General features: G+C 37.2%; 1 protein-coding gene across 5 annotated transcripts in view; it reads right to left on the bottom strand.

Annotated features, from left to right (window-relative positions):
• Window positions 1–13,616, bottom strand: part of LOC107270395 (matrix metalloproteinase-14) — a 35,052-nt gene that overhangs the window by 11,690 nt on the left and 9,746 nt on the right. For 4 of the 5 annotated variants that reach the window (XM_015745369.2, XM_015745371.2, XM_015745370.2 and 1 more), the window contains exons 2-4: window positions 9,929–10,052; window positions 4,239–4,346; window positions 101–252 (exon numbers count right to left, since the gene is read on the bottom strand). In XM_015745369.2, coding sequence (XP_015600855.1) covers window positions 101–252; window positions 4,239–4,346; window positions 9,929–10,052 — 384 coding nt within the window. Of the gene's footprint in view, window positions 1–100; window positions 253–4,238; window positions 4,347–9,928; window positions 10,053–13,066; window positions 13,176–13,616 lie in introns of those variants that run through there. The other variant, XM_025087760.1, reaches the window with a different exon arrangement.

Raw genomic sequence — 13,616 nt, 5'->3', positions numbered from 1 at the left:
AAAAAAAAAAAAAAAAAAAAAAAAAAAAAAAAAATTATTTAGCATTCTTATAAATGTCTTAGAACTTTTGAGGCTTGAACCGACTAAGATCGAGACATACCTGTCCAGATTTCTTGGGCGTGAAGGACAGATCAGTGTATTCCGACCATACTGAGAATGCCTTAGCGATTTCCTTGTCGACTGCATTTCTCTCCAAGATTCTTGGGTATTTGCTGATTTTATAAGTCAATTTCTTAACGCGCCATCTCGAACCTGTTGATTCAAAATATCAGTCAGAAAGTGCCATGTGACATTCTATAACAGTGCGAATTATTAATCGGCTATGAACCTTTCGTTAAAAAATTTTTGCCTTTAAATTAATTTCCTTGATTAAAAAAAAATTAATAGTAACATTTTTTTAGTTCGGTCATTATACGCTGCCTTGACTAATCGAAAAATCAGCCCTCAGAATCCAAATTTTTTTTTTATTACCCGCTCAAAAAGAATTACATACAATCGTATATAATTATATGAAATTAAATTATTTTTGCAGAAAATCCGATTTTAATTTTTCGAAAAATAAACTATCAAAAGTGTCAATTTTATCAATTCTTGTTCGCGGATAGAAAGAAAATTTTTATTTAATTGTATTATATTATTTTTTTTTTTTCATCAGACAAGTAATGCATTCAACCGACTCAGCCAATCGGTAGTTTGGCGCAGATCGATAAGTGCGTCACGCGTTGCAATCTTTTTCATCTCGATTACGTGAATTTCAATCCTGTACAAATTGCCTCAGAGACTGGCATACGCAGCAAAAAAAGTTTCACCCATTCAAAATCAAATTGCGATATAATTCCGTATCTCATAATTTTTCCGTTAACCGCACGATTGACATTCCGCGATTTGGCATAGTTTCGCGACAGCTCTTTCTCCCGTAATGCCTTTATCGCTTCGATTCATATTACATAAAAGACCAAAAGTCCTTTTTCGCTGTTGTCCTTACGTAATCCATAAACCAGATGTAATCACAATCGGCGTTAGATCATAATTAACACGGAGCCTATCCGCAGCGAATTTACTCGCGCGAGATGTATTGTCCGTTTTCATATTTATTAAATAAAATTTTGAGTAAATAGACAAAAAGATAAAAAAATTGCAAATTTGAAGCAATAGCTGAAATCGAATCGCGCTGATCCGTCACGAAACGACCAATGGAATATACTAATTTCCATGAAAATAAATATTGCAATATTACGAAAAAAAAAAAAAAAAAAAAAATATTCATGTCCGAATTATGTATTATGAAATTATGATACTGCCGAATCTACAATTATTACTTATCATACGGGTGCTGTTCTATAGTTAATTAATACAAGAGCCTCGGCCGGCAGAAGTAATCGTGTCACAAATCAATGAGCGCGTCGTGTAGCATTAGCAATACGAGACTTTGAATCGAGACGCTTTTAATTACCCGAATGTTCGACGCGTTTGATAATTCAAATTTGGCGCGCGATTCATTCCCGACACCAACCACGTCAAACTCCCAGAACGAGAGAGCGAAGGTCTTCCCGTATTTAAAAAGGCGCATATCGTCGATCGCAGATCGCGAATATGCGTTCTCAATACGGTCCCACGTGTTTTTAATTCCGACGCTAACAGGAGTCGTATCCTCGCTGTCCCTCGGCTCGTTCCAGTGGAATTTCATGGGAAACACGCACGGATGAATTCGCTTGGCGAGTTCACTGAATCGGTGAGAGGAATAGCGCGAGGTTCAAAGTCACGGCAATGCACGTACATTGCAGTACTAGAATAACGCAGAATATACTGGAAAGTGTTTATTTTCTAATCTGGCATTAAGAAAAAAATCATTTCAACTCTTTCACCCGCACTTTTTTGCATTGTGTACTATGACTAACGACATATATATATGTATGTATTATAAAATTGCTAACAGCATTTTTCAAAAAATTGTATAATATCCAAAAAAAATATATATATATAATCGCAATAAAAATTTCCTGGTCAAATATTGGTTTGAAAAATATTTTGGAAATCCTTAAAAAATTTAATTATAATTGTCAAAAACATACATTCGCGTTTCCCTGTGCATTTTGACAAATCGATCAAGAATTCGTATAATGATATATTAATATTTTACTATCGGGATAGTCAGAGGTCACTCTGCCGTCGTCTTAATTGCTTCGTTAACAGGAACAAATCAAATAGCTAGATAGACTCAAATGGACGTTAATCTATCTACTCCATTTTTCAATCAAAGAACTAAACGTTCGATCAAAACATTTCGTATGGTCATTTGACATTACGGAGGTTCATTGAAAGAAGTCTCGAAACGTAAATTGCAATAATTAACACAGGCAAATATCGTATTTGCATGAAATCAAAAGAATGAACGAGCAACGATCAAACGACCGTATTGTATGCGCTGCTAATTAAGCCAGTATAAGTATAATTGACATTGATCCCCTCAAAGTCACAATAACAACCTCTGCAGGTGAATCGAGTATCGGCTTTATACTTAAACGCGCGCGAATTCATTGACAATCTCGGCATTGAGCTCGTCAAAGCTAATTACTTTGGCTTGTAGTCTGGCACTAATCAGTTTATCATATTTTTTATTAATATCGAAACGTACTATGTAAATATTATAAATCGTTTTACAAGTCGCCTACACGAAACAACATACGCGATGCCACGGTATTGATTTAAGCTATTCACGTACGATCGCCTTCTTTTTCTATTGTCATATACCTTTTTTGAACTCCACAGAGGATATATACTAACGGGTCGTTTTACTCGAGAAAAATATTTTCTATTTGAATAGCATATAAGATTTTACAAAAACAACACTTAAGTTGGGCCTCATTGGCTCATAAGCTTTTATGACAGCCGTGGTAGCAGCGAGTCGATCGTGGCGAAGTGACCCGTAATAAGACGCGAATAGAAACTAAAGGATGGAAAACAGCTGGGCTTAGAGAGTCGAGGTGGAAAAAAAGATTCCCGGTCGAACCGATGCAGTGTTTGACTGCCGTTAGGACGAGTCCCCGAATCGTGACGTCCTGTAACGTTAACAAAGCAGGAAGTCGAAATGGTTGACAGTCAAGTCGACGACCAGTCTCGTAGAAAAGAGTGCGCATCGTGCATCCAAATCGATCCTATCAATGGTATCCCCGGCGTAAGAGGCAGCCAATTACGTTGAAGTTCTCCGAGGTGTTTCGACTGCGTGCAAGAGTCGCGCTGACGATAGCTTCATTATTTTTATTTTGAGAAAAATTTGAGAATTGAGATTATTACTTTTTTTTTTTATTTAACTTTACGTGTAATTTTTTTTTTTTTTTTTTTTTTTTTTCGTATCGCCAGGTTCAAAATCGACAGCTGACGAAATCGAGCGTTGCGAATCGAACGTAGTCGATGCAGCGAATAATTAATCGAGAGCCTAGCCTATCTACTTCATAATATTTTTATGTATCGGACCACGTGCTTGCGCCGAGCTGAACACTTGGATTATTGCGATCATCGTATCTTTAACGTAATGAGTTTTTGGAAATTTTACATCGACGAATGGCGTCCTCGACGAATTGCAAACGAAAACGAAAATGAATTATATTTAATGGATGCGAATATTTGTCCACGGGTTATAAAATCACTTGCCAGATCGACGTTTAATTATGCCATACTGTTACTGTAACGCCGTTACGCTTAGAACAGACTTTCGTCCTAGATTTTTCGATTTCGCTAGAATCGTAGAAAAACCAATGGATTATCCTCGGCTGGATAACGATCGGACGGAATACCTGGGTTTCAAGTGACAATTCCTGTGCGGCCGTTAAATACTTTCATCGTTCGATTGGTCTTTATCGGCTTTCGTAATTATTTAAGTTTCTTACGCATATTTTTAACCGAGCATTATTGCAACAGACCGAACCTCACTTCGTTCGGGAAAATCAATATATTGTATGTGTACCCAGAGAAAGTAAATATCACAAATTTTAAGTCTGACATATTAAATGTTTCCATTTCGACCAAACTACAGTGACTTGTAGACTTTTCATATTTTTTACGTGTACACGTACGTGGGACTTTTTAATTTGGAATTACAAAATATTCTTTGAGAATTTATAGGCGAAAAATAGGTTATTTGCTCAAACGATTTAAAGATTTGGAAATTAAAGTCTGATGCTGGTAGCGATTGAAAAAAAAAAAAAAAATTAAAACGAAAGTTAACAAAATTTTTTTACCTTGGAGAGCGTATCTCTTGGATCTTCCGTCGGAACTTGCTCCCACTTTATCCTTCACTCCGCATCTCGGTAGAGACATCAAATGTGCAGTGTCTTCGTCCAAAGTTCCTGAAAATCGATAAAAACAATATTTACTCAACTGTAATGTAGTTTCCTGATACACTTATTTTTGATTATATATTATCTCGAGTCTCACCAAACTCGTATCTATTCGCGTATTAATTTTCGAACGTGAATCGAATATTTCGCATTTATCATATATGTATACCGTACTCGCAGACTATTCAGATCGATGATTATTTTTCCGAATACCTTTATAATAACGTGTAATTATCCATAATTACCCATAGACCCCCATTACCCATATACCATTACGTAAACTTCCAGTAAAAATTTGGATTCCTCCTTAATTGTCATCGTTACGTATTATTATATTTTACGAAAACACCATTAAGCCATTATTCACGATAAATATTTATGTGAAACGACTCGGTCGATACATTAATTCCTACTTTATCGATCCAACCTGGAACAGGTTAGAGACGCATAGGATCCTTTCAGTGCGCAACGTCGGTGCAGCCTGTTGTTAGAAAACCCAGGGTACGAGCCTTCAGAAATTTCATTCATTTTCCGCCAACCGTTCAGCCATTTGTGCGTAGAGAATTAATAACATGTTTCGTTACAGAATTACGAGAGCAGAGTCTGCTTGATGCGAGGAAAGTAAAAAACTGAGCAGTTTTTAGGCAAAGTTTGAGCCGAGCCAGCTCGAAGGATTCTATTATATTGATCCTCGGGTAACTGGCGCACCTAACGCGTATATCTATATATACTCACCAGCCAGTACAACTGTACGTGTATCTATGGTACATATATCGCTTGTATCGCGATATAGATATACCAAGCGAGCAGTAAGCTCCGCGTAAACCGGGAACAGAAGCAACCAGTCACGCGAAGGGACATTAAACATTGATCAACGGTTTCCTTGGTAGTCCTGTTTTGATTTAAGTGCGCTCCCAGAAAATGTCCTCGATCCTGCAAGGATTAAGAGCGACTAGCCTCGTGGCCAATCGATCCTCAAATTGGAACACTCGACTCGACCCACTGCATGAATTGGGGCTGTCAGTCGATGCCTGCCAGGGCTTTGCGTTGGAGCATTTTAATCTTCCTTAAGCTAACGTACGTTACATCCGTATTACAGAAAATACGTATAATGCATAATTAATTGAAAAAAAAAATTTTTTTACCACAGTGTGTTATAAATAGGTATATTTGAAATTGTTTTTTTTTTTAAATTAAATTTCGAAAAATTACTTTAAACGGATGAACTCAAGAGAAGCTTCACAAAGTTGTATAAGGATGATCGAGTAAAGAATGTTTATTTTCTTTTGTTTTCTGATACCTGCAATAATTCATTATATTTGAACGTAGATTTATTTCTTTTCATTTTTTCAATTTTTTTTTTTTTTAAATTAAATTTCGAAAAATTACTTTAAACGGATGAACTCAAGAGAAGCTTCACAAAGTTGTATAAGGATGATCGAGTAAAGAATGTTTATTTTCTTTTGTTTTCTGATACCTGCAATAATTCATTATATTTGAACGTAGATTTATTTCTTTTCATTTTTTCAATTTTTTTTTTTTCTTTTCTTCACACCGTTCAAAATTTGCCAGACAATCGAGGCGTTGGCAATCGTCCTGGCGATCGATAACGGGTACTTTTTTAATGGTGCGACCGATCGAGTTGCGTAACGATTAGCCTCTCCCGGGTTTCCCCGTCAGCCAACCGTGCTATTACATTGTTTTCGCGGTTCATTACACCGTCATGGTGTCGCTTCTACTGTCAGGTACCGGGGAGAGAAAATATCGAAATCCTGTAACATCGTCCGTATGAGATTTTGCAAGTGGGATCAAAAATTTCGCACGGCTTTGTAAATTTGACTATTTCTTCGCGCTTTCGATATAAAATCGATTTTGTTGTTTTTAAAAATATTTGTCCTTTACAAATCTGACGATCGAAATTAATATTTTTCTTTCATTATTCCTTTCATTAATTTACACCCTGTCTAATGCTAACTTGTAAGCAGCCTATGGTAAAAGAAAAATATTTAATAATTATTTAGGTCTTCAACGTTATTTGCTTCTCAGTTTTTCTCTAATCTTCCGATCCTTTACCAGTCTCTACCTATTATTTTTTTCCATGCAATTCCGGTTAGATAATTCATCCGGTTGCCTTCACTTTTTATTAGAGCCGTCATCGAAACGATCCTGCTCTTTCTCGGTACTGAGTTTATCGCGAGTCTTCTCTTGGTCATCATCCATTTTTTGCCCTGTTGCACTTGAGGACTTTCGAAAATTACTTTCGGGACGTTCTTATTATTCTTCGAATTAAAGCTCACAGCACGAATCGTAATTTAATCGACGATTATTTGATATTATAAGTTTACATAAAGCCGAGTTTCCATATTGTCCTTTGAATTCTCCGAGTTACGTATACGTACGATCTATGTGCATTGGCGATGACCATGGAATCAAACGATGACAATCTTCGCTCTAGAACGTTCGAGAATTCCTAAGAATGAATCTCGAACGTTTTTTGCAAGCTTTCAACTTCTCCCGCAAGGAACGCTGTGTTCCTGCCGAGTCATTAATTCCTATGCTCCAGGTTACCGAGAAACTAGACAGTTGCGGAAACGCGATTGGCATTGACACTGGACTGACGTAGCAGCCACTCATTGAAAAGTGCCTCGATTTCGTTTCCTCTGAAAATCAGCGGAACGACACTCGTCAAATACATTTCCAATAGAAGATCAATCCAAAAAATCATTGATCCAGAAGCAATGATAATCGAAAAAACATAACTTGCAATATTCAGAGACACGTTTGCCAGTTTGTCTCCTATGACATGACTTATCAAAAATTTCGAGCAATTTCGAGTTGAAAATTTTTTTGGAAATTTCCAAAAAAACAAAATTTTCATAACCATCTCAAGTGACAATAATAAATATTTATTTACACATCCTTACGCGAGTACTTCAATGTTTTTCAAAATAATTTCGTGCTACGTCATTTATTTTGGAAAATCGCATTGATCGCGGTCATAGACTACGAAGTAACGACTCGACCGAACTTCTGCTTTGTTTCTTTTCAACTCGCTATTTATTTCCAACGTAACGGAAACCTAATACTCTTATTCGAACAGGTAACAATCTGCATTAGCGGTCGTCGTGTTTAATGAAAATCATTGACGAACGTCAAACCGATAAAAGGATAGGATAAAACACGAAGAAGCACCGGACTGGAATTTGCCACCGGAATTAATAAGTTCACCGCGAGAGCAATGACGTTCCCAGTGACTCAGTCATCAAGCGCCACTCGTTTCAGTTTCATCGAACTCTGAGTCATCGTGGAATATTGTCAAGCATGCCAAGAACACTTGTCCCAGGATACCGAGTCTCTTCCCATGGGGACAACAAGGACTCCATGTGCGTCGAATCTTTTGTTCCTATTCGGCCGCATTGAATTCCACAGTCGGACGTAAAAACGGAAAACCAATAAATTTCACGCGTCTCGACGCTTAACTAACATACTTCTCATCTTTGATAAACGAAGGACTTGGATGCTGCTGGACCAAAAGATTGTCAAACCCAAATATATTAAGAACCCCCTCGTCTCCCCCGACGCTCTTAATACAAAAATTACTCAAATACACTAAAACGATTAAACTGACCTAACCTAACCCAATACGTATCTTGAATACCATTGGAGCTAATTTGAATATTTTTTTTTTTTTTCGTCTTTCGAATAACTCCATTTTCTCAATAAAAAGACACATTAAGCATGCTGCGCGCAAGGAGTTCCTTTTGCTTTGACTTGGCGAATCAAGAGAGGTTCGCCTTGACAGTGACCAGTGGGAAAAGTTTGTTTATCTCGGCGTCTCGACCTCGAGCTGCCTACTTCGGGCTGAACTGGCTGCCCGGCTACTCGAATGCCTCGGAGTTTCATCGGCGACACCTTCCACTCTCGGCCGACTCACCCGACAGATCTTCCTTCGTCTTTATTTATTCCGGCTTTTACTTTTTTTTTCTTGCTTCGCTATTTGTCACATGTTTTTTTCTTTTTTCTTTTTCTTTCGTACGCACTAAGGAGATACTTGACTTTTAGGATGGAACGTGTTTCTCGATGTTGGCACACGACTTTCGTTCCGCGAACGACCGTCCGTCTTCGGTCACTCGCTGTCTAGACTCCTATTGTTAGCTATGCACTTGCTTTAAGGAAACGAAAATCGCACGTCCATACGCTTTTTTTTTTTTTATATCTGCGCAAAATCTTCGCGTGCCAATCAATGTTTTCGTGTATTTTCAACGATGCCACCTGCTTTTTTTTTTATTTTATACACACGACCGATAATATTTTTTTTTTTTCCACTTTTCGTGCCTTTGTCACGTTTCACACATGTTAATGATAAAACTACATATGTATATGCATTGCGAGTACGATACGTCTATGATTCTCCCAGGCGTTTAAAATTTTCGATCTAATCGCCTGCTTGCGAAAATAATCAAACTGATCGTTACCATTCTGATACTGTAATCTAATGAAAATAATTTCGTATCGGACCTTGACATACCTCGTAGCACTTTGTCAATTTATCTGGTGGAATTAGAATTTTTATCATAAGAAAATGACTCTGCCCTATGACTCAACTGTACAGGTCGTTCGTTAAACGCAGGAATGATTCATCGAGTAAACTCGGTGCAATTCGTATTGCAGAGTGGTGTTACAAAGAAGCTTCAATTTTCAAAAGATATTCCACTCTCCAAAAAGAATTTTCTTGTATATCCTGCATAATCGTTCTGTTATACGTACTGCCAGAAACTCGAAATTTTCCAAGTACGAATAATCGACTCGATATCACATTTTTTGATTAATTAAATAATTTTTTTTTATCAATTCAAAAAAGCATCGCGAGTTTTTAAAATGAATTTGGAAAAAACCATTTTTTTTTATAATTCGAATAAGAAGGGAAAACTACAAGTTTTCGATTACAGCATAGTCGATCGACGTTGATTATCGTTATAGTTTCTAGGAAAAATATTACTTCCTAATAATCATAGACTAGGAAATGTCCTTGGTCCTTCGACGATTTTTTTACAGAAATTATTAAGATTTCTCACTGCCTCGAAGAGCATATCTGATTTTGCTGTTTCTCAGCATTTTCATATTGTTACGTTTTACCTTTATCTCAGAAATTTAATAATATTGTCGCGTCATGCTTTCTGCGAGGAAATTTAAAAAAAAAATGGCCCAAATCTTTTAGGCGATATCTACCTTCGCATATACACGGAACGATCAGATTTACATATATTCGGTACTTCCGGTTAAAAAAAAAAAAGTATCCGCGAGTGCATTGAGATAACCGAATGAATCACAGAATCAATCGGGTCTAATCTACAGGAAATACGATAAGCGTATACACGGTACAGTAAAATTTACAATTTTCGAGCACTTCCGGTTTGTAAGTTCCATATTTGAGAAAAAAATATCTTTTTTTTTTTTCGTTACAATAACCAGTGCATAACATGCAATACCACGATTCAACGTGCCTCACGGTAAACCAGTCACCCCTCGTATTTTAACTATCAATTTTGGCATCGTAAGATCTGCTTGCAAAATCTCGCGAATATACACACCTGTCACATTGATTCCAGCGAAGGACTGAAACTCCGAAATTGCCCTGTACATCGTTTCCTCGGAGATGAGACCCCCGCTCGCAGGATTGACTGGCGGCAGGTATCCGAACTGCGACAGGTATCTCTGTGGAAAAAAAAAAAAATTATTACTAACCAACTACAGCCAGTTTTAATTATAAACAATAAAAAAAATAATAACATTTTAACGACAGCATAATAATAATTTAGTACAATTCTGAGCGTATAATTAATAAAAAAAAAATAGAGTGTCATTAAAGAAGACAACACCATTTAACGTAAGACTATAATAGCGCAGGTAACTTTATGTAACGGGTAACCAATAAATACTCATAACAGTCAGCTGCTAGCACGGCTAGAAGACAATGGCTACGATGATACCGTAAAAGCGGTAAACCGATATCAGATAACACGAATAATAAAAGAAATTAAATTTTGAAATTTAACAGTTTGACGAGAGTGATTTTGTCGTTTGAAAATTTAAACAAAAAAAATGACTTTTAAAAAGTGATAAAGGACATCGATATATCCAGGTACAATGGAATGGATGACTATGGTCGTCCGGTATCGCTTTTGTGTATCATTGACATCCTTTGGTTAAAAAAAAAAAGTGTTTGTCTTATTGCCTCAAATTGTTCCGTAACCTTCGAGACCATGTGCACTTTTAAATTCCGACTTTTAACTACCTTTACCTAGGCACTTTTAAATACACGGCGCAATGCAAATGGCAAATGCGTGCTCGCGAGCTTTCAGAGATAACGGAAGTCAAGATTAATACTTCCCATAACTAAACGACTATAACTCTTGAACGGCGTCCTTGGCGAATTCGCTCTAGATTCACAAAATATGTAAGTCAGATAATAGAGTAATAAAAATTTGACGAGCACCTCGAGAACCTCCTCCGTCGATATCTGACCTTCGATAACAGGACCAAAAAATAAAATACGAACGGAAAAAACTGAATCAGGTGTCCCCTAGGTATTTTCTATTGCAAACCTAGTGATCGGGTTGAGGATCGATTAATCTATTTACGAACACCCGTGATCACGTGCCTTTCGGTATTCTGGACCGAGATAAGAGCTGCGCTTTAACGATAACGAGATAATGATAAGAATGAGATACGCGATAAGAAAAACGACCATACCCATATCTCATGACTCGTTACCAATTCCGTGATGTTATCTGAATATTTATTTTTGATCTCAGCATGTGAGATCGATAAAAAAAAAAACAGGTATTCGTCGTAAAAGACCAAGTACCTTTTAACCGTTAAAGAAATCAAGTTTCGTGGGGTACAATTAAATACGTACGAATAAAAACAGTGATATGCATAATTCGTTTGATTTACAAAGAAAATTTTATTCTCAAGCAGGAAGCTTGATTTTTCTTACGTGAACTGACATCAAGTATCGTCAGTCATTCAGTGATAAGTAGCCAGGATGTGGGTTCGACCAAATGTTTGCCGTATGCATTGTCGTACTTTGACCTCGACTCTGCCTGTAGTTGTACAATGATATAATATAAGGATATAACGACGATGCTAAGGAAGACAGAGGGTATTGCCAATAACGTTGTACATTGATATACGAAATGGACGTAAGGCAGGTAAAAGGAAAGGTGGCTGATAGTGCATAGGAAATAACGTGGGGAAATGTAATATGGGCTCTGAGACTTTTTTTCCCGTCTTACGATTAATTATCTAGAGGCTATGCGAGATATGGACGACAACATTGATTATTCACGTGGTTCTTGGGAAATTGTCCGGGTGAGCTGGTATCCTCGTATGATACTTTTACTACGTTTGAAACGGGCAGAATGAGATTACGATGCGTATGAATGAATGACGCATCTCGAAGGAATGCGGGATTCCTGGTCGACTCTGTCGAGGGAAGCGAAAATCGGATGTAATGGGTTTTGAGGTCGACGTTTCTTAGGATTCCGCGAAATTACACCGAATCACTATTTTTTATTAGGATTTCGTAACTTGCTCAAATTACGTAACTGGATTGACACGCCGAATAGACGTACTTTTACATATAGTTATTGGCCTCTGTGTAGCTGGAAAAAATAAGTTAACCACGTGGCAGGTATAAAAGTTTCGTATTAATGATATATTTCATTAAAAGTCACTGCGAATCGTGCAGATTCGATCCAATTGTATTTTGTTAATGCGTAATAGCAACCAAAGTTATCCGAAATGGGTCTTATAAGTGAGTCAATCGATGTGGACTGTGCGCAGTATATGGTCGGTTCTGTTTTTGACAGCTGTCAAATACAATCCTTAATACACTACACGTGGCTTTCCCAAATATTATTCCCAAATATTAATACGCTTGAGTTGAAAGAATGAAATATATATTTATGGAAAGAAACGCACGTGCGTATTATGCAATAAACATTGTATGCAAAGCTGCACGTGGCTTGCTAGAGACTATTGTTTTTTGACTTGACAGTCAAATGCCACGTGACTTTTCCAATGTGATTTAACCCGTGCATACGATACCTCTGTAGAATATAAATTACGTTTTCTTCATAATTATCGGGCAACGCTAGAATTACACGAAGAATCAAAGAAGATCTTATCGACAGTCAAGATTGACTTCACGACTGAAAATCATTGGAAAATATATTTTATTTGACAAATACGAAAATTCGATAACCTATCGTCAAAACTGACAGGTAATTGCATAACTACAAATAACGACGGATCTTTATTATAAACAAAGGGTGATTAAGTGTTTCAATGAGTGTCGTTACAGTTACAGCGAATGACCCCTGACTAACATGGAACGTCACGTGTCCCTCCTTATACGTATATCGAATTTCGAAATCGAACACCTATTATTCCGATAGCGTTCGAAAAAAATTAATTTCCCAATAACTTTTCGATTTATCAGTAAGCTCGTTGCGAAAGAACGTTAAAAGATAAAATCCCACGAAATTACACGTACAGTCGTATAAGAATGAATTTACAGATATGAAAAAAAAATTTTTTAATTATCAACTTGCCCAAGATTACGAAACAGATGTAAAAAACAAATTTCAATGAAAATCCAATTTTTTTTCCATGCACAATTTAAAGGTGTGCCTTGAAAAGCTGTGTTCCACAGTCATACTCACAGTTTACGTCGAGCCTAGCCCAACTAAAGTTGACTTGACCAAGTCACCTTCCTGGACCTTAAGAGAAATGTCAATTCTCCGAATCAGAATTTTTATGAATGAACGCGAGCGACACGTGTGGGAGTCGCAGTGCCAGCGACGAGCATACGTGTGAATGGGACGGTTTCTGTGTATCGTGTTGGCCAACCTGTACTATAAGGTCGAGGCGTTACTACCTGTTGCTGAATCAGCAACGTATTTCTGGGAATCCGTTGCTGCATCATTCGCACGGCCTGTTAACAACAGTTACGACGGACTTGCCAGTCCCGCCTTAAGGGGCTTAATGACTTCCGTCACTTCACAGTCATCATCTCGGCTCGCATTGGGTGAGCCTGCCGATCTACGTTGACTAATCGAATTTACACGCGTCCGTGAAATACTTGCCAGTTTGCCTCAATATCTCAACTGATAATATTCCATTAATATCTACACGATATGGTCCCTGTTGAAATTGACACCATGATGCGTGGCAGATTGAAAAAAAAAAAAAAAAAAAAAAAGTCAAAGTATT

Source organism: Cephus cinctus, unplaced genomic scaffold (assembly GCF_000341935.2).
Source record: "Cephus cinctus unplaced genomic scaffold, Ccin1 Ccin1_scaffold0754, whole genome shotgun sequence".
Classification (NCBI taxonomy): domain Eukaryota; kingdom Metazoa; phylum Arthropoda; class Insecta; order Hymenoptera; family Cephidae; genus Cephus; species Cephus cinctus.
This window is presented reverse-complemented; position numbering and strand designations above follow the sequence as displayed.